Source organism: Electrona antarctica (genome assembly GCF_951216825.1).
Source record: "Electrona antarctica genome assembly, chromosome: 18".
Lineage (NCBI taxonomy): Eukaryota > Metazoa > Chordata > Actinopteri > Myctophiformes > Myctophidae > Electrona > Electrona antarctica.
The window spans coordinates 752,991-772,099 of NC_136799.1; the positions used below are offsets into that span (position 1 = coordinate 752,991).

Consider the following 19,109-nt stretch of genomic DNA (forward strand, 5'->3'; position numbering starts at 1 on the left):
AAACCTGACCTAAATGTCTCCTCACTAAACCCGACCTAAATGTCTCCTCACTAAACCTGACCTAAATGTCTCCTCACTAAACCCGACCTAAATGTCTCCTCACTAAACCCGACCTAAATGTCTCCTCACTAAACCTGACCTAAATGTCTCCTCACTAAACCTGACCTAAATGTCTCCTCACTAAACCTGACCTAAATGTCTCCTCACTAAACCTGACCTAAATGTCTCCTCACTAAACCCGACCTAAATGTCTCCTCACTAAACCCGACCTAAATGTCTCCTCACTAAACCCGACCTAAATGTCTCCTCACTAAACCTGACCTAAATGTCTCCTCACTAAACCTGACCTAAATGTCTCCTCACTAAACCTGACCTAAATGTCTCCTCACTAAACCTGACCTAAATGTCTCCTCACTAAACCTGACCTAAATGTCTCCTCACTAAACCCGACCTAAATGTCTCCTCACATGTCCAAACCATCTCACTTTGTGACTCCTCCCCCTGATGACTCCTCCCCCTGATGACTCCTCCCCATGTTGGACCGTTTTTTAGACTTTCATGTTTAGCTTTTTGGAACCTATAAATGTCTATATGTCTTCTTCTTTTCCTTTGGGCTTTTGCCTCCTCTTCTCTCACACCAACTAACTTCATGTCCTCTTTCACTACATTCATAAATCTCCTCTTTGGTCTTCCTCTAGGGGGCGCCTGCCTGGCAGTTCCAACCTCAGCATCCTTCTACCGGTATACTCACTATCCTCCTCTGTACGTGTCCAAACCATCTCACTATCCTCCTATGTACGTGTCCAAACCATCTCACTATCCTCCTCTGTACGTGTCCAAACCATCTCACTATCCTCCTCTGTACGTGTCCAAACCATCTCACTATCCTCTGCTGACAAGAAACATGTTTCCGTTCTTTTACTTCTAGATTTAACGGCTGCATTTGACACGATTGATCATTCAATTTTAATACTAATTAATAATAATAATAATAATGAAACCTGACATGACATGCTGCTCAAAGTGCTTTACAGAGCAATGGAGAGAGAAAGAAAAGAAAAGCAAGTCATAAAACATTAAAAGCAATAGCAGTAATGCAATAGGCCTATCTCACAGCCTTTCCCCGCCCCCTTTTTACGCCCCCTTTTGTTGATAGTGGTGTTATTTTTTTTGCGGTCCATAGGCTTCCATGTTAAAAGAGGTATTTTCACAAGCCAAAAACTACCGTTTTGTAAAGGTAAGGTTTATTCTACTTATTTGAGTTTGTGTTTTCTTCATATTATTATCGGTCTTTGACATTTTAACATTAGGAAATGTACTTAGATTCTCCAGAGAAAAAAAGTGGTAATGCCTAATGTTAAATGACACCACTATCTACCGGAAGTGGGCGTGGAAAGGGGGCTGTGAGATAGGCCTATACAGTGAGGACATGAGTGTAGAAGTGGGTCTTGAGCTGTGCTTTAAAAATGTCTACAGAGGCTGCCTGGCGAAGGTACAGTGGGAGGTTGTTAAACTACAGAGGCTGCCTGTCGAAGGTACAGTGGGAGGTTGTTAAACTACAGAGGCTGCCTGGCGAAGGTACAGTGGGAGTTTGTTCCACGCCGTCGGCCCCTAGAAGCAAAAAGCTGCTTCACCGTATGTTTTAGTTGCCATCTTTTTAGGCAAAGCGAGCAGGACAGCAGTGGAAGACCTCAGGGGGCGGTTTGGGACATAATTAGACCTCAGGGGGCGGTTTGGGACATATTTAGACCTTAGGGGGCGGTTTGGGACATATTTAGACCTTAGGGGGCGGTTTGGGACATATTTAGGCAGGCAGGCAATGTAGGTAGGAAGGTGCGAGACCATTGAGAGCTTTATAGAATTTTAAAATCAATCCTAAAAACAACAGCCAATGCAGTGAAGCTAAAACTGGAGTAATATGTTCTCTCATCTTAGTTTTAGTTAAAACTCTGGTTGCCGCATTTTGGACAAGTTGTAATCTGTCAGTTGTTTTCTTAGGCAGTCCAGAAAAAAGTGCATTGCAGTATTCAAGCCGAGAAAAAACAAAGGTGTGGATTAGCGTTTTTGCATCGTCCAATGACAAATAGGCTCTGATTCGTGCAATATTTCAAAGGTGAAAAAAGGTATCTTGGTAACATGATTAATGTGTGAATTAAAATTCAATTCAGAATCAATAATGACCACCAAGTTCTTTACTGTACTGTTACTTTCTACATTCAGGTTGCCAAGTTGCTTATTATTGATTCTTTCTGCTCACTAGAACCGATTATGATAACTTCTGTCTTATCCTCATTTAGCTTGAGGAAATTCTCACTCATCCAGCATTTGATGCTAGACAGACAGACAGGTCAACAACAGGTCTAAAGCACAGGGATCATCTGGAGCTACTGTAGTATATTGAGTGTCTCGCCATTATTTGTCGTATATTGAGTGTCCAGGAAGCACTTTTGACCCTGTTGCATAAATTATTGGAGAGGCCAGGCATGTCCTTAGTTATGTATCATTTTATTAAGGACAAAGCTTAGTTACCAAATTCATGGTCAGTCCACTCCAGAGCCATCCTAGAGCAGTCCCATCATAGCTGTCCCCGCTCTCATCCTAGAGCAGTCCCATCATAGCTGTCCCCGCTCTCATCCTAGAGCAGTCCCATCATAGCTGTCCCCGCTCTCATCCTAGAGCAGTCCCATCATAGCTGTCCCCGCTCTCATCCTAGAGCAGTCCCATCATAGCTGTCCCCGCTCTCATCCTAGAGCAGTCCCATCATAGCTGTCCCCGCTCTCATCCTAGAGCAGTCCCATCATAGCTGTCCCCGCTCTCATCCTAGAGCAGTCCCATCATAGCTGTCCCCGCTCTCATCTGGAACCCTGCATGATCTCCCTGCTCTTACTCTGGACTCCCACTCCAGAGCCATGGACTGACTGTCCGACTGACTGGATTCTCGACTGACTGGATTCTCGACTGGCTGGATTCTGGATCTCCGCACATGTGTCCCCAAATGTGTGCTTCCTTCGTCTAGACCACCGCATACTAAGTAGATGGTCACTTCTATAGATTATTAACACAATGGTATCCACGGTCCAATTCAATAGCCTTTACAATTTCATAGCAGACCTTTTCAATTGATCACTATATGCCCTTCTTGGAATGTGGCACTAGACCAACCAATATCAGACACTCAGAGCTCACGTGCAGAAACTCAGTCAGTGAAGGTTTGTTGTGCACAACAACATATGACATTATATAAGCAATATTGATATTTCATTGTGATGTGGCTCCTTAATATACGACACTACAGAAAGATATAGTTGGGTACCATCATCTGGAGCTACAGAAAGATATAGTTGGGTATCATCATCTGGAGCTACAGAAAGATATAGTTGGGTATCATCATCTGGAGCTACAGAAAGATATAGTTGGGTATCATCATCTGGAGCTACAGAAAGATATAGTTGGGTATCATCATCTGGAGCTACAGAAAGATATAGTTGGGTATCATCATCTGGAGCTACAGAAATATATAGTTGGGTATCATCATCTGGAGCTACAGAAAGATATAGTTGGGTATCATCATCTGGAGCTACAGAAATATATAGTTGGGTATCATCATCTGGAGCTACAGAAAGATATAGTTGGGTATCATCATCTGGAGCTACAGAAATATATAGTTGGGTATCATCATCTGGAGCTACAGAAAGATATAGTTGGGTATCATCAGCATAGAAATTAAAATTGACTCCGTGATTGGTAATAAGTTCTCCCAGCGGCAGTAGCTCCCCACGCCTACTCCGCACGCGCACGCACGCACGCACGCACGCGCACACGCACCCACACACACACTCCCCCCACCTTGTCCCGCATGTCGTCCACTCTGGCCTTGAGACAGGACAGCACGGAGTTAGAAGGAAGTCCCTCTTCCAGACGCAGGATGTGAGAGACGTACTGATTGACCTGGACACCCAGCTGGTCTGCGTCCAGGAGGTCAAACCTGCTCTGAGCACACGCACACGCACACGCACACGCACACGCACACGCACACGCACACGCACACACACACACCATATAGAATCCAACCGGCAACTGCTCCTGGCGGAACGTTCCGTCACATATGCTTTATTATTGATATCAAACCGGATCACTGCCGGTTTCCGCGCACGCGCAGTGCCGTTAAACCTCCCTTTATACAGGCTGACTAAAACACACACAGTGCCGTTAAACCTCCCTTTATACAGGCTGATTAAAACACACTCAGTGCCGTTCACCTCCCTTCATACAGGCTGATTAAAACACACTCAGTGCCGTTCACCTCCCTTCATACAGGCTGAATATAAACACACACAGTGCCGTTCACCTCCCTTCATACAGGCTGAATATAAACACACACAGTGCCGTTAAACCTCCCTTTATACAGGCTGACTAAAACACACACAGTGCCGTTCACCTCCCTTCATACAGGCTGAATATAAACACACACAGTGCCGTTAAACCTCCCTTCATACAGGCTGAATATAAACACACACAGTGCCGTTCACCTCCCTTCATACAGGCTGAATATAAACACACACAGTGCCGTTCACCTCCCTTCATACAGGCTGAATATAAACACACACAGTGCCGTTAAACCTCCCTTCATACAGGCTAACTAAAAAGCTGAATAACTCTAAATCTACGGAGCTCTCTGTGGTGTTGACAAAATATATGGAGACATACGTACCCATTAGCACATTCAATCCATATGGAGACATAAACATTAGTTCAGTGGTTCAGTGGTTCCATATGGAGACATACACATTAGTTCAGTGGTTCAGTGGTTCCATATGGAGACATACACATTAGTTCAGTGGTTCAGTGGTTCCATATGGAGACATACACATTAGTTCAGTGGTTCAGTGGTTCCATATGGAGACATACACATTAGTTCAGTGGTTCAGTGGTTCCATATGGAGACATACACATTAGTTCAGTGGTTCAGTGGTTCCATATGGAGACATACACATTAGTTCAGTGGTTCAGTGGTTCCATATGGAGACATACACATTAGTTCAGTGGTTCAGTGGTTCAATATGGAGACATACACATTAGTTCAGTGGTTCAGTGGTTCCATATGGAGACATACACATTAGTTCAGTGGTTCAGTGGTTCCATATGGAGACATACACATTAGTTCAGTGGTTCAGTGGTTCCATATGGAGACATACACATTAGTTCAGTGGTTCCATATGGAGACATACACATTAGTTCAGTGGTTCAGTGGTTCCATATGGAGACATACACATTAGTTCAGTGGTTCAGTGGTTCAATATGGAGACATACACATTAGTTCAGTGGTTCAGTGGTTCAATATGGAGACATACACATTAGTTCAGTGGTTCAGTGGTTCCATATGGAGACATACACATTAGTTCAGTGGTTCAGTGGTTCCATATGGAGACATACACAGTGGTTCAGTGGTTCAGTGGTTCCATATGGAGACATACACATTAGTTCAGTGGTTCAGTGGTTCCATATGGAGACATACACATTAGTTCCATATGGAGACATACACATTAGTTCAGTGGTTCAGTGGTTCCATATGGAGACATACACATTAGTTCAGTGGTTCAGTGGTTCCATATGGAGACATACACATTAGTTCAGTGGTTCAGTGGTTCCATATGGAGACATACACAGTGGTTCAGTGGTTCAGTGGTTCCATATGGAGACATACACATTAGTTCAGTGGTTCAGTGGTTCCATATGGAGACATACACATTAGTTCCATATGGAGACATACACATTAGTTCAGTGGTTCAGTGGTTCCATATGGAGACATACACATTAGTTCAGTGGTTCAGTGGTTCCATATGGAGACATACACATTGGTTCAGTGGTTCAGTGGTTCCATATGGAGACATACACATTAGTTCAGTGGTTCAGTGGTTCCATATGGAGACATACACATTAGTTCAGTGGTTCCCAAACCTTTTCATATCAAGGACCCCCAAATTGACACTCATTAGCCCCGCGGACCCCCATTTGAAAAGATATGCCAGGGACCCCCATAAGAGAAGATTTCTACGGCTCTAGCAGTGATTCTCAACCCGTTTAATTTCAAGGACCCCCAGTTTGACATGCATTAGTCTACGGACCCCCATTTAATGGCATTTCTATCTCTTGGACCGCCAATGTATATTGTAAAATCAATGTTAATTTAACTCTGTGAGTGTACAAAATGGAACCAAATGGACCCTAACGTGTCTGACCCTGTGCATGTGTGCGTCAATTTAACAAAGGTGCAGACGATCAGAAATCAGCAGAGAGTGATCGACGTTTGCACTAATCTATGCCGAATTGAAGTGGACTCGGTCCCAGACTTATTTTTTCTCCATGGAAATAAAAACGTCTGGGCTAGGGTTTAGGGGTTTAGGGGTTTAGGGGTTAGGGTTCTCACCTGCATCCACGCACTGTGTGCACCCTCCCACTCCTCCAGGCAGTCCCACAGCAGATGTTTCAGGGTCACTTCTGCACTCAGCTCCTCCAGAGCCTCGAAGCGGCTCTCCTCCACCTGCATGGACAAGTCGGACAAGCTGTCAGCTCATAGAGAGCTGATACAGTGTTACAGTGACCAGGTGTCAGACAAGCTGTCAGCTCGTAGAGAGAGCTGATACAGTGTTACAGTGACCAGGTGTCGGACAAGCTGTCAGCTCATAGAGAGAGCTGATACAGTGTTACAGCGACCAGGTGTCGGACAAGCTGTCAGCTCATAGAGAGAGCTGATACAGTGTTACAGTGACCAGGTGTCGGACAAGCTGTCAGCTCGTAGAGAGAGCTGATACAGTGTTACAGTGACCAGGTGTCGGACAAGCTGTCAGCTCATAGAGAGAGCTGATACAGTGTTACAGCGACCAGGTGTCGGACAAGCTGTCAGCTCATAGAGAGAGCTGATACAGTGTTACAGCGACCAGGTGTCGGACAAGCTGTCAGCTCGTAGAGAGAGCTGATACAGTGTTGCAGCGACCAGGTGTCGGACAAGCTGTCAGCTCGTAGAGAGAGCTGATACAGTGTTGCAGCGACCAGGTGTCGGACAAGCTGTCAGCTCTTCGGTGCTACTGAAAATTTCTGACGAGCCGAAATCATTTCGGCACTACAGCGGTAAAATAGGAGTATGAATGAATCGGCCCTTAGACGAAAAATGTCTAATTAAAAACTAAGCCATGATGACTAAAACTAAGAATATTGACAATTTCGTCAACAAATAAAAACTAGACTAAAATGTCAGGAAGGGACTAGTGGACAAGAGATCCAGTATAAGTCATTTTACAATTGGTTGCATGCTGAAAATAGCTGATCTACAAGCTCACAACGTGCCGCACTGCTACGCGTTGTGAGCTTGTAGATCGGCTATTAGTAGAAATCAGTCATTACGATGGCATCAAGGCCCACCAAAAGAAGTTTTAGTCGACTAAATCAACTGTAGATTAGTCGACTAAAATCTTATGATATTTCGTCACTAAACACTAAAACATTCCGGGTGACTAAAATGTGACTAAAACTAAATGGAAGCCATTCAAGAGACTATGACTAAAACTAAAATAGAAATTTCCTGCCAAAAACAACACTGGTCTGGGTCAGACCTACCTTGACGATGTGTTGGTAGGAAGTGAATGAGGAGGTCAGACCTACCTTGAAGTTGTGTTGGTAGGAGGTGAAAGAGGAGGTCAGACCTACCTTGACGATGTGTTGGTAGGAAGTGAACGAGGAGGCCAGACCTACCTTGAAGTTGTGTTGGTAGGAAGTGAATGAGGAGGTCAGACCTACCTTGAAGTTGTGTTGGTAGGAGGTGAAAGAGGAGGCCAGACCTACCTTGAAGTTGTGTTGGTAGGAAGTGAACGAGGAGGTCAGACCTACCTTGACAATGTGTTGGTAGGAAGTGAATGAGGAGGTCAGACCTACCTTGAAGTTGTGTTGGTAGGAGGTGAAAGAGGAGGCCAGACCTACCTTGACGATGAGTTGGTAGGAAGTGAACGAGGAGGCCAGACCTACCTTGAAGTTGTGTTGGTAGGAAGTGAATGAGGAGGCCAGACCTACCTTGAAGTTGTGTTGGTAGGAGGTGAAAGAGGAGGCCAGACCTACCTTGAAGTTGTGTTGGTAGGAGATGAAAGAGGAGGCCAGACCTACCTTGAAGTTGTGTTGGTAGGAGGTGAAAGAGGAGGCCAGACCTACCTTGACGATGAGTTGGTAGGAGATGAAAGAGGAGGCCAGACCTACCTTGAAGTTGTGTTGGTAGGAGATGAAAGAGGAGGCCAGACCTACCTTGAAGTTGTGTTGGTAGGAGATGAAAGAGGAGGCCAGACCTACCTTGAAGTTGTGTTGGTAGGAGGTGAAAGAGGAGGCCAGACCTACCTTGAAGTTGTGTTGGTAGGAGGTGAAAGAGGAGGCCAGACCTACCTTGAAGTTGTGTTGGTAGGAGGTGAAAGAGGAGGCCAGACCAACCTTGAAGTTGTGTTGGTAGGAAGTGAACGAGGAGGCCAGACCTACCTTGAAGTTGTGTTGGTAGGAAGTGAATGAGGAGGTCAGACCTACCTTGAAGTTGTGTTGGTAGGAGGTGAAAGAGGAGGGCCAGACCTACCTTGAAGTTGTGTTGGTAGGAAGTGAACGAGGAGGCCAGATCTACCTTGAAGTTGTGTTGGTAGGAGATGAAAGAGGAGGGCCAGACCTACCTTGAAGTTGTGTTGGTAGGAAGTGAACGAGGAGGCCAGACCGACCTTGAAGTTGTGTTGGTAGGAAGTGAATGAGGAGGCCAGACCTACCTTGAAGTTGTGTTGGTAGGAGGTGAAAGAGGAGGCCAGACCTACCTTGACGATGAGTTGGTAGGAAGTGAACGAGGAGGCCAGACCTACCTTGAAGTTGTGTTGGTAGGAGGTGAAAGAGGAGGCCAGACCTACCTTGAAGTTGTGTTGGTAGGAAGTGAATGAGGAGGTCAGACCTACCTTGAAGTTGTGTTGGTAGGAAGTGAACGAGGAGGCCAGACCTACCTTGAAGTTGTGTTGGTAGGAAGTGAATGAGGAGGTCAGACCTACCTTGAAGTTGTGTTGGTAGGAGGTGAAAGAGAAGGCCAGACCTACCTTGAAGTTGTGTTGGTAGGAAGTGAACGAGGAGGCCAGACCTACCTTGAAGTTGTGTTGGTAGGAGATGAAAGAGGAGGCTAGACCTACCTTGAAGTTGTGTTGGTAGGAGATGAAAGAGGAGGCTAGACCTACCTTGAAGTTGTGTTGGTAGGAGATGAAAGAGGAGGCCAGGGCCTGGAGTTCATCTATGGAGATCTGCAGCTCTCCCAGCAGCTGTCTGACCGCGGAGCGCTCCGCCTTGACGTCCAGGAAGCGACCGTCCTTCAACAACAACAACAACTCTATGAGGTAAAGACGTTACGCGTGCTTTTGTGCTGCGTGGAGAGTCGTACGACCGCGCTGTGCACCAAAAACACCCAAAGAATTGTAGCAAAAAAAACAACAACAATGTGCACTGCGTACCTGTGCGTTTAGCTTGACCCTCCTGACCTCTGCGTCCAGCTCTTTGATGTCGGCCTGCAGACAGGTATAGGAGGAGAATATAATCTCAGTAAAGTCTTGTTTAATAATGTTGAAGATCAGCAGCAGCAGTCAAACCAGACAGTTTAATAATGTTGAAGATCCGCAGCAGCAGTCAAACCAGACAGTTTAATAATGTTGAAGATCCGCAGCAGCAGTCAAACCAGACAGTTTAATAATGTTGAAGATCAGCAGCAGCAGTCAAACCAGACAGTTTAATAATGTTGAAGATCCGCAGCAGCAGTCAAACCAGACAGTTTAATAATGTTGAAGATCCGCAGCAGCAGTCAAACCAGACAGTTTAATAATGTTGAAGATCAGCAGCAGCAGTCAAACCAGACAGTTTAATAATGTTGAAGATCCGCAGCAGCAGTCAAACCAGACAGACACGTTTCGGCAGTGTCGAAAATGTATACATACAAACGGAAGTTCTCAAACGTATTCATGTCAAGGACCCCCAAATTGACACTCATTAGCCTGCGGACCCCCCATTTGAAAATATATGCCAAGGACCACCATAAGCGAACATTTTCACAGTTCTAGCAGTGATTCTCAACCATTTTTGCCCTTTGGGCAACCACACTAATAATAATAATAATAATAATAATAACAGCAGACCTGCAGACAGCAGCAGAAGCTGTGCACCGTGCTCCCCCTGGTGGCCAGGGCGCGGTCCATGGCCGCCCGCACCGCGCCCAGCGAGGGGCGGAGCGTGGAGAACACTGTCAGGTCCACGGGGGGCGTGGCCACCCGGTAGGCCTCGATCAGCTGGTACATCTCACACACCTGGTCCTGACGCGCCTCCAGCACGGAGATCTGTGGAGAGAGAGAGAGAGACCAGACCACACCTTTAAAGATCTGTGGAGAGAGAGAGAGAGACCTGACCACACCTTTAACCCCCTTTGAGATCTGAGAACAGATTCTACAAAATGTCTTCTAAAATCCTGACAGTTTTTCCTGAAAAACCCTATGGCCCTCATTTATCAATCGAGTGTAAAATCTGCCCCAAATTCGAGTGTAGGATTCGTAGTACACCCACGTCGGGTCGGCATTTACAAAGTGATCGCAGACAGCTGTTTCTTCCTTAATTTCGTTCGGACGTTTATAAATGTGACGGCTGAAATCTATCTGGCACGCCCTATGAAATCAAGCCTCGCCCTCGTTTTTGCGACATGAACAACTGCAGTACGACCTTGGAAACCATAGTTACATGACGAAAAAAGTCAATAAAAAAGTCACCCCCCTCTCATACACACACAGACGCACGCACGCACACGCAACTTGCAAGTCCAACTGGTTTGTTGTAGCCTATCTTAAATAAATTGTGCATGCAACTTTCTGGTTAGTAAACCACAGCATGCAAGCCGCCTTTGTTTTAAAATGGTTCCCCAAACCGTTCACACTTCACACTTCACTATCGGCCGGGGCTACCCCCCCCCCCCCCCCCCATGCTAATTTGCCCAGTCAATCATTTGATCCGCGCTACGCGCCTGCCGTGTGTTGTTAGTTGTAGCCTATATTAAATTATTAAAGTATTTATTCATTTAATATAGCCTACAACAATATATTAGTGAACGAAAATCTGAACCTGCATGTGAACAATGAATTAAATAACAAATAGGCGCACACACACGCTGCTGTTTTCCTCCTCTCCTGTCCTGTCTGTCTCTATCACTGTTCATGACACCGCGACCATGCACGTTTATGACAATCTATTTAGATTAGCCTACCTCGCTAGTCGCAGTAGTAGTCGGTGCAGTGGCTGGGCTATCAATTGACAATTATATAAATGTGCAGCCTAAACCAGCCTCATGTGGCACACTGGCACTGGTGGGCTGGCAGCCTGGCTGGGTGGTTTAGCCTATACCTAACTCCGATGCGGTCAGCGGTCCCCAATTTTGCGCTGGCACGCCGGCATGGCACATTTGGCATTCGAGCGACGCGTCGGGTTTATTAAACGAGGAGGAGATTGCACATAGGCTACTGTAACTCCAGAAAGACATCGGCCTGCTGTAGATTAGGCTACAGTAGACTACCCAAATTGGGACTCTCCGCAGCTGCAGCGCTGCACTCTCCAACGTCCCGTCATGGAAATATTTCAGCACAGACAGCCCAAATCCTCGCATGTATGCGCTCATCATGCAAAACACTGTTTAAATGGCTTACGCATCTAACTTGCAACATTGTTTTTAAATGCGCGATTTTAATTGCTTGCTTGTAAAGTTGGAAAGCTCCTACTAATTTCATATGACACAAAGACACATCGTTGATGTATTCCTTAACTTTTTTTTACTTTTTTACATTTAGCCCATATACATACCTATACAGTTTTATATAAACATTTTAGGAGTGAATACATATGTTTCGATGCCTGTGACAGCCTCTCAGCTGGTCAAACAATGCTGCTCCGCTGTTCTACGACAGAAAAACAGGTGAGGACAAAGCGTACGACAGCTCCCGACCAGACGTGGTTATTGTCTTGGCTCAAGTTCAAAATCAAACGTTGGCGCAAATGGTAAATGCCGAAAATTGCGGTAATTTCGGCGTACACCCATATTTTGGCGTACGCACGGTTGATAAATGAGGGCCTATGTTTCTATGTCAGTGGTTCTCAACCTTTTTCATGTCAAGGACCTCCAGAATTATCTGTATTTGGCCGCCAACCCCCATCTGAAAACATGTTATTCCAGGGACCCCCCCAGAAGCAAAGATTTGAGTTAAAAACGTTCGCTCTGAAAGAATATACTGTATTCAAATATTTGCACCACATTTTACCGATTTTTGAGTGGTGCAACCACTCCAAGGAACAGCAATGTCCCTATGTCCCAACCTATGTGACTATGTCCCTGTGTCCCGATGTTTAGAGTACCAGCAGGGGCAAAGGTGGCGCTGTTGTGCTAGAAAAACAGAGAGAGAGAGATAGTGTTGCACTGTTGCCTGCTAATTACAGAGAGAGAGAGAGAGAGAGAGAGAGAGAGAGAGAGAGAGAGAGAGAGAGAGAGAGAGGCAGGGGGAGAGGGGGAGAGAGAGAGGGGGAGAGGGGGAGAGAGAGAGAGAGAGAGAGAGAGAGAGAGAGAGAGGTGTCTGCTAAATGCTAATTCCTCCACACAGTAACTCTGTCATTTCTCGACCATTTCGGACGCGGGGCGGCTCGCCGGAACCGGGCCGGCACCCTGGGCGCGTTCCTGTGGAACCTGGAAGTTCCGGGGACCCACCGGGGGCCCCCACACAGAGTTGCACCACTCAGTTCAAATGGGTGTGATTTTCTAAAATAGCAGACCTACAAGCTCGTAGCGCGGCACTCGGTGCCGCGCTACGAGCTTGTAGATCTGCTATTTTTCAATAGATAAAGTTTAAAATAGTGGTTAAAACACCAAAAGGGGTTCCCGCCCAGAATGGGTTAACCCTTTGAGAAGAGAATATATTAATATATGTTCGGGTGGCACAACACTTAACACATTCACTTCTATCCATCGTCTCAAATGTGTGCGTGCCTGTGTGCGTGCATGTGTGCGTGCGTGCCTGTGTGCGTGCGTGCGTGCCTGTGTGCGTGCCTGTGTGCGTGCATGTGTGCGTGCGTGCGTGTCTTACTCTGTCCTGTATGAGGTCCAGGAAGGTCAGAGAGGTGACATACTCGGCGGTGACCTTGGGGTCGACCTTGAGGTTGAACTCTGCGTCCTGAGCCTCGCTGAGGATGGAGTCCAGCCTTGCCCGCGCCTGGGTGTGGAGCGCCTTGTTCACCGCCTGGTGGCCACAACACAGCATTACACCTTTATTCATGTTCTCACTGTATTGCATTATACTGCTATTATTTTAATGTTTTATGCCTTGCTTTTTTTTCCTTCTCTCCGTTGCTCTCCAATTTATATCGTGCTGGGTGCCAATCACTGAAGTTGAAGCAAACACATTTGCTACATTTCATGATCTAAATTCACATATGAGTAGGTATAGGCTACTACGGCACCAATAGTACTGATATGAGTAGGTATAGGCTACTACGGCACCAATAGAGTAGGTATAGGCTACTACGGCACCAATAGAGTCCATATGAGTAGGTATAGGCTACTACGGCACCAATAGAGTAGGTATAGGCTACTACGGCACCAATAGAGTAGGTATAGGCTACTACGGCACCAATAGAGTCCATATGAGTAGGTATAGGCTACTACGGCACCAATAGAGTCCATATGCTACTACGGCACCAATGAGTAGGTATAGGCTACTACGGCACCAATGAGTAGGTATAGGCTACTACGGCACCAATGAGTAGGTATAGGCTACTACGGCACCAATGAGTAGGTATAGGCTACTACGGCACCAATGAGTAGGTATAGGCTACTACGGCACCAATGAGTAGGTATAGGCTACTACGGCACCAATAGTAGGTATAGGCTACTACGGCACCAATGAGTAGGTATAGGCTACTACGGCACCAATGAGTAGGTATAGGCTACTACGGCACCAATGAGTAGGTATAGGCTACTACGGCACCAATGAGTAGGTATAGGCTACTACGGCCCCAATGAGTAGGTATAGGCTACTACGGCCCCAATGAGTAGGTATAGGCTACTACGGCACCAATGAGTAGGTATAGGCTACTACGGCACCAATATGAGTAGGTATAGGCTACTACGGCACCAATGAGTAGGTATAGGCTACTACGGCACCAATATGAGTAGGTATAGGCTACTACGGCACCAATGAGTAGGTATAGGCTACTACGGCACCAATATGAGTAGGTATAGGCTACTACGGCACCAATGAGTAGGTATAGGCTACTACGGCACCAATGAGTAGGTATAGGCTACTACGGCCCCAATGAGTAGGTATAGGCTACTACGGCACCAATGAGTAGGTATAGGCTACTACGGCACCAATGAGTAGGTATAGGCTACTACGGCACCAATGAGTAGGTATAGGCTACTACGGCCCCAATGAGTAGGTATAGGCTACTACGGCCCCAATGAGTAGGTATAGGCTACTACGGCACCAATGAGTAGGTATAGGCTACTACGGCACCAATATGAGTAGGTATAGGCTACTACGGCACCAATGAGTAGGTATAGGCTACTACGGCACCAATATGAGTAGGTATAGGCTACTACGGCACCAATGAGTAGGTATAGGCTACTACGGCACCAATATGAGTAGGTATAGGCTACTACGGCACCAATGAGTAGGTATAGGCTACTACGGCACCAATGAGTAGGTATAGGCTACTACGGCACCAATAGAGTCCATATGAGTAGGTATAGGCTACTACGGCACCAATAGAGTCCATATGAGTAGGTATAGGCTACTACGGCACCAATGAGTAGGTATAGGCTACTACGGCACCAATATGAGTAGGTATAGGCTACTACGGCACCAATGAGTAGGTATAGGCTACTACGGCACCAATATGAGTAGGTATAGGCTACTACGGCACCAATATGAGTAGGTATAGGCTACTACGGCACCAATGAGTAGGTATAGGCTACTACGGCACCAATGAGTAGGTATAGGCTACTACGGCACCAATGAGTAGGTATAGGCTACTACGGCACCAATGAGTAGGTATAGGCTACTACGGCACCAATAGAGTCCATATGAGTAGGTATAGGCTACTACGGCACCAATAGAGTCCATATGAGTAGGTATAGGCTACTACGGCACCAATAGAGTCCATATGAGTAGGTATAGGCTACTACGGCACCAATAGAGTCCATATGAGTAGGTATAGGCTACTACGGCACCAATAGAGTCCATATGAGTAGGTATAGGCTACTACGGCACCAATAGAGTCCATATGAGTAGGTATAGGCTACTACGGCACCAATAGAGTCCATATGAGTAGGTATAGGCTACTACGGCACCAATAGAGTCCATATGAGTAGGTATAGGCTACTACGGCACCAATAGAGTCCATATGAGTAGGTATAGGCTACTACGGCACCAATAGAGTCCATATGAGTAGGTATAGGCTACTACGGCACCAATAGAGTCCATATGAGTAGGTATAGGCTACTACGGCACCAATAGAGTCCATATGAGTAGGTATAGGCTACTACGGCACCAATAGAGTCCATATGAGTAGGTATAGGCTACTACGGCACCAATAGAGTCCATATGAGTAGGTATAGGCTACTACGGCACCAATAGAGTCCATATGAGTAGGTATAGGCTACTACGGCACCAATAGTACTGAGTAGGTATAGGCTACTACGGCACCAATAGTACTGCCAAAATCAATATAACACATTTTACAATCAAAAACGTGTGCGTGCGTGCGGTGTTCTCTCTGTCTGTCAGAGGTGACTATTGAACGTATTCAGGGTTAGTCGAGGACATGATGTGGCGCACGCAGCAGCGTGTGATGACAGATGAGATCATGAAGATGACAGAGTATAAAGGAATGCAGTGTCACCTGTCTGTCTGTCTGTCTGTCTGTCTGTCTGTCTGTCTGTCTGTCTGTCTGTCTGTCTGCCTGCCTGCCTGCCTGCCTGCCTGCCTGCCTGCCTGCCTGCCTGCCTGCCTGCCTGCCTGCCTGCCTGCCTGCCTGCCTGCCTGCCTGCCTGCCTGCCTGCCTGCCTGCCTGCCTGCCTGCCTGCCTGCCTGCCTGCCTGCCTGCCTGCCTGCCTGCCTGCCTGCCTGCCTGCCTGCCTGCCTGCCTGCCTGCCTGCCTGCCTGCCTGCCTGCCTGCCTGCCTGCCTGCCTGCCTGCCTGCCTGCCTGCCTGCCTGCCTGCCTGCCTGCCTGCCTGCCTGCCTGCCTGCCTGCCTGCCTGCCTGCCTGCCTGCCTGCCTGCCTGCCTGCCTGCCTGCCTGCCTGCCTGCCTGCCTGCCTGCCTGCCTGCCTGCCTGCCTGCCTGCCTGCCTGCCTGCCTGCCTGCCTGCCTGCCTGCCTGCCTGCCTGCCTGCCTGCCTGCCTGCCTGCCTGCCTGCCTGCCTGCCTGCCTGCCTGCCTGCCTGCCTGCCTGCCTGCCTGCCTGCCTGCCTGCCTGCCTGCCTGCCTGCCTGCCTGCCTGCCTGCCTGCCTGCCTGCCTGCCTGCCTGCCTGCCTGCCTGCCTGCCTGCCTGCCTGCCTGCCTGCCTGCCTGCCTGCCTGCCTGCCTGCCTGCCTGCCTGCCTGCCTGCCTGCCTGCCTGCCTGCCTGCCTGCCTGCCTGCCTGCCTGCCAGCCAGCCAGCCAGCCAGCCAGCCAGCCAGCCAGCCAGCCAGCCAGCCAGCCAGCCATGAAATATTAGATCACATACATTCTAGGGAATATTAACTTGTAAACCAAGAATATTCATCTCGTATTCACCAAAACCAACTTACAGTTTAGTTGATTTAAAATGTAGGCCTTTTGTGTGTGCTCGTGCTCCGGACAAGTGAATGGGAAATGTGCTTGTCCGAAGGACAAGTGCCTCAAAAAGTTAATGTCAAGCCCTGTATATAATGAAACTATGCATATACACTATAGTCACTAGAGCGTCGCAGTCCCGCCCCCTTTCATGACGACGCCAGGCCCAGGAAATAATTCCCAATGCATAATTTTCCCATAGACATTTCAAAAAGTATTTATTTTAAGACCTTTTAAGTGTCGTACAAAGCCAACTCGAGTCGTGACAAATCATGTCAATAAACACAATATTTTGGGGGGGCGGGACTGAGATGGATGCTCTATAGAGCGTCACAGTCGCCCCCTACCATGGACCAGGAAATGATTCTCCGTTCATTTTCCTCATAGACATTTCAGAAAGTATTTATTTAAAGACGTTTACGCCGCGGAAAAAAATAATTAGAAAGAAGAAAAAAACGGCAGGTTACAACACTTTTTTTGTTGTTTTTCTTCTTTGTAATTATTTGTTTGGTCCAAAATATTGTGTTTATTGTCATGATTTGTCACGACTCGAGTTGGCTTTGTCCGTGGCGTAACCGTCTTTAAATAAATACTTTTCGAAATGTCTACGGGAAAAATGCATTGGGATTCATTTCCTGGTCCATGGTAGGGGGCGGGACTGAGATGCTCTATAGTATAGAGCATACATGGTGGTCAGTGAAGGTATGGCATGTGGTCCCTGACCATGCATTTACTACGTTGGAAGGTATTCTGTAGGCGTACGATGGCGCGTCAGTTATTGGGAAGTCGGATGTCAAGAACTTCCTCAGAAAAGGGAGTTTGAATTTCAAGGGAAAGTAGGTATACCGGATTGCCTGGTTGAGTCACCATTCTAAAGAAATATGCCCATATACTCAACGTAATGTCTGCTCACTGCTTGTCATGCATAAGTTGCAATGAACAACATCATGAGTTTAAGATGGAAGCGATAATATCTGGCTAGGTGGCTTTTGGTCTCTCTCTCTCTCTCTCTCTCTCTCTCTCTCTCACTCACTCTCTCACTCACTCATTCACTCATGTGACAGCGGTTTGCGCAGAGAGACCGAACAGCGAAGACGAAGATTTGGTTTTGGAAACTTCTGAGTGAGTGAGTAGAGAGAAAATATATTAACTTAAATAACTTAAATATATTAACTTATAATAACTTCTGAGTGAGTGAGTAGAGAGAAAATATATTAACTTAAATAACTTAAATATATTAACTTATAATAACTTCTGAGTGAGTGAGTAGAGAGAAAATATATTAACTTAAATAACTTAAATATATTAACTTATAATAACTTCTGAGTGAGTGAGTAGAGAGAAAATATATTAACTTAAATAACTTAAATATATTAACTTATAATAACTTCTGAGTGAGTGAGTAGAGAGAAAATATATTAACTTAAATAACTTAAATATATTAACTTATAATAACTTCTGAGTGAGTGAGTAGAGAGAAAATATATTAACTTAAATAACTTAAATATATTAACTTATAATAACTTCTGAGTGAGTGAGTAGAGAGAAATATCATTTCAAATGCTGTTTAACCCATTATAGACCTGCGCTCGATTCTACAAAACACACACACACACACACACACACACACACACACACACACACACACACACACACACACACACACACACACACACACACACACACACACACACACACACACAGTGGTGGAGACAGTGGTTCTCAAAGTGGGGTGGCGTGGGGGGGGGGACCTCCAGGGGTCCTTGAGGGAGCTCCAGGGGGTCCCCTAAATGATAGTTATGAACCAAATGGACCCTTATGGGTCTGTAACTCTGAGAGTGTACAAATGGAACCATTTCAGAGTTAAATTAACAGTGATTTTACAATATAAATTGTGGTCCAAGAGATATACTGTAAATGCCATTAAATGGGGGTCCGTAGACTAATGCATGTCAAACTGGGGGTCCTTGACATTAAACTGGTTTAGAATCACTGCTAGAGCCGTAACATTCTTCTCTAATGGGGGTCCCTGTCATATATTTTCTAATGGGGGTCCCTGGCCTATATTTTCTTATGGGGGTCCCTGTCATATATTTTCTAATGGGGGTCCCTGTCATATATTTTCTAATGGGGGTCCCTGGCCTATATTTTCTAATGGGGGTCCCTGTCATATATTTTCTAATGGGGGTCCCTGGCCTATATTTTCTTATGGGGGTCCCTGGCCT

The 19,109-nt window shown here is 46.4% G+C and overlaps 1 protein-coding gene across 1 annotated transcript in view; it reads right to left on the minus strand.

Annotated features, from left to right (window-relative positions):
• LOC306941728 (dynein axonemal heavy chain 6-like) overlaps positions 1-19,109 on the minus strand; it is a 45,269-nt gene that overhangs the window by 16,668 nt on the left and 9,492 nt on the right. Inside the window, exons 3-8 of the mRNA XM_079527364.1 lie at positions 13,155-13,307; positions 10,182-10,379; positions 9,507-9,560; positions 9,237-9,365; positions 6,428-6,541; positions 3,847-3,990 (exon numbers count right to left, since the gene is read on the minus strand). Coding sequence (XP_079383490.1) covers positions 3,847-3,990; positions 6,428-6,541; positions 9,237-9,365; positions 9,507-9,560; positions 10,182-10,379; positions 13,155-13,307 — 792 coding nt within the window. The remainder of the gene's footprint in view (positions 1-3,846; positions 3,991-6,427; positions 6,542-9,236; positions 9,366-9,506; positions 9,561-10,181; positions 10,380-13,154; positions 13,308-19,109) is intronic.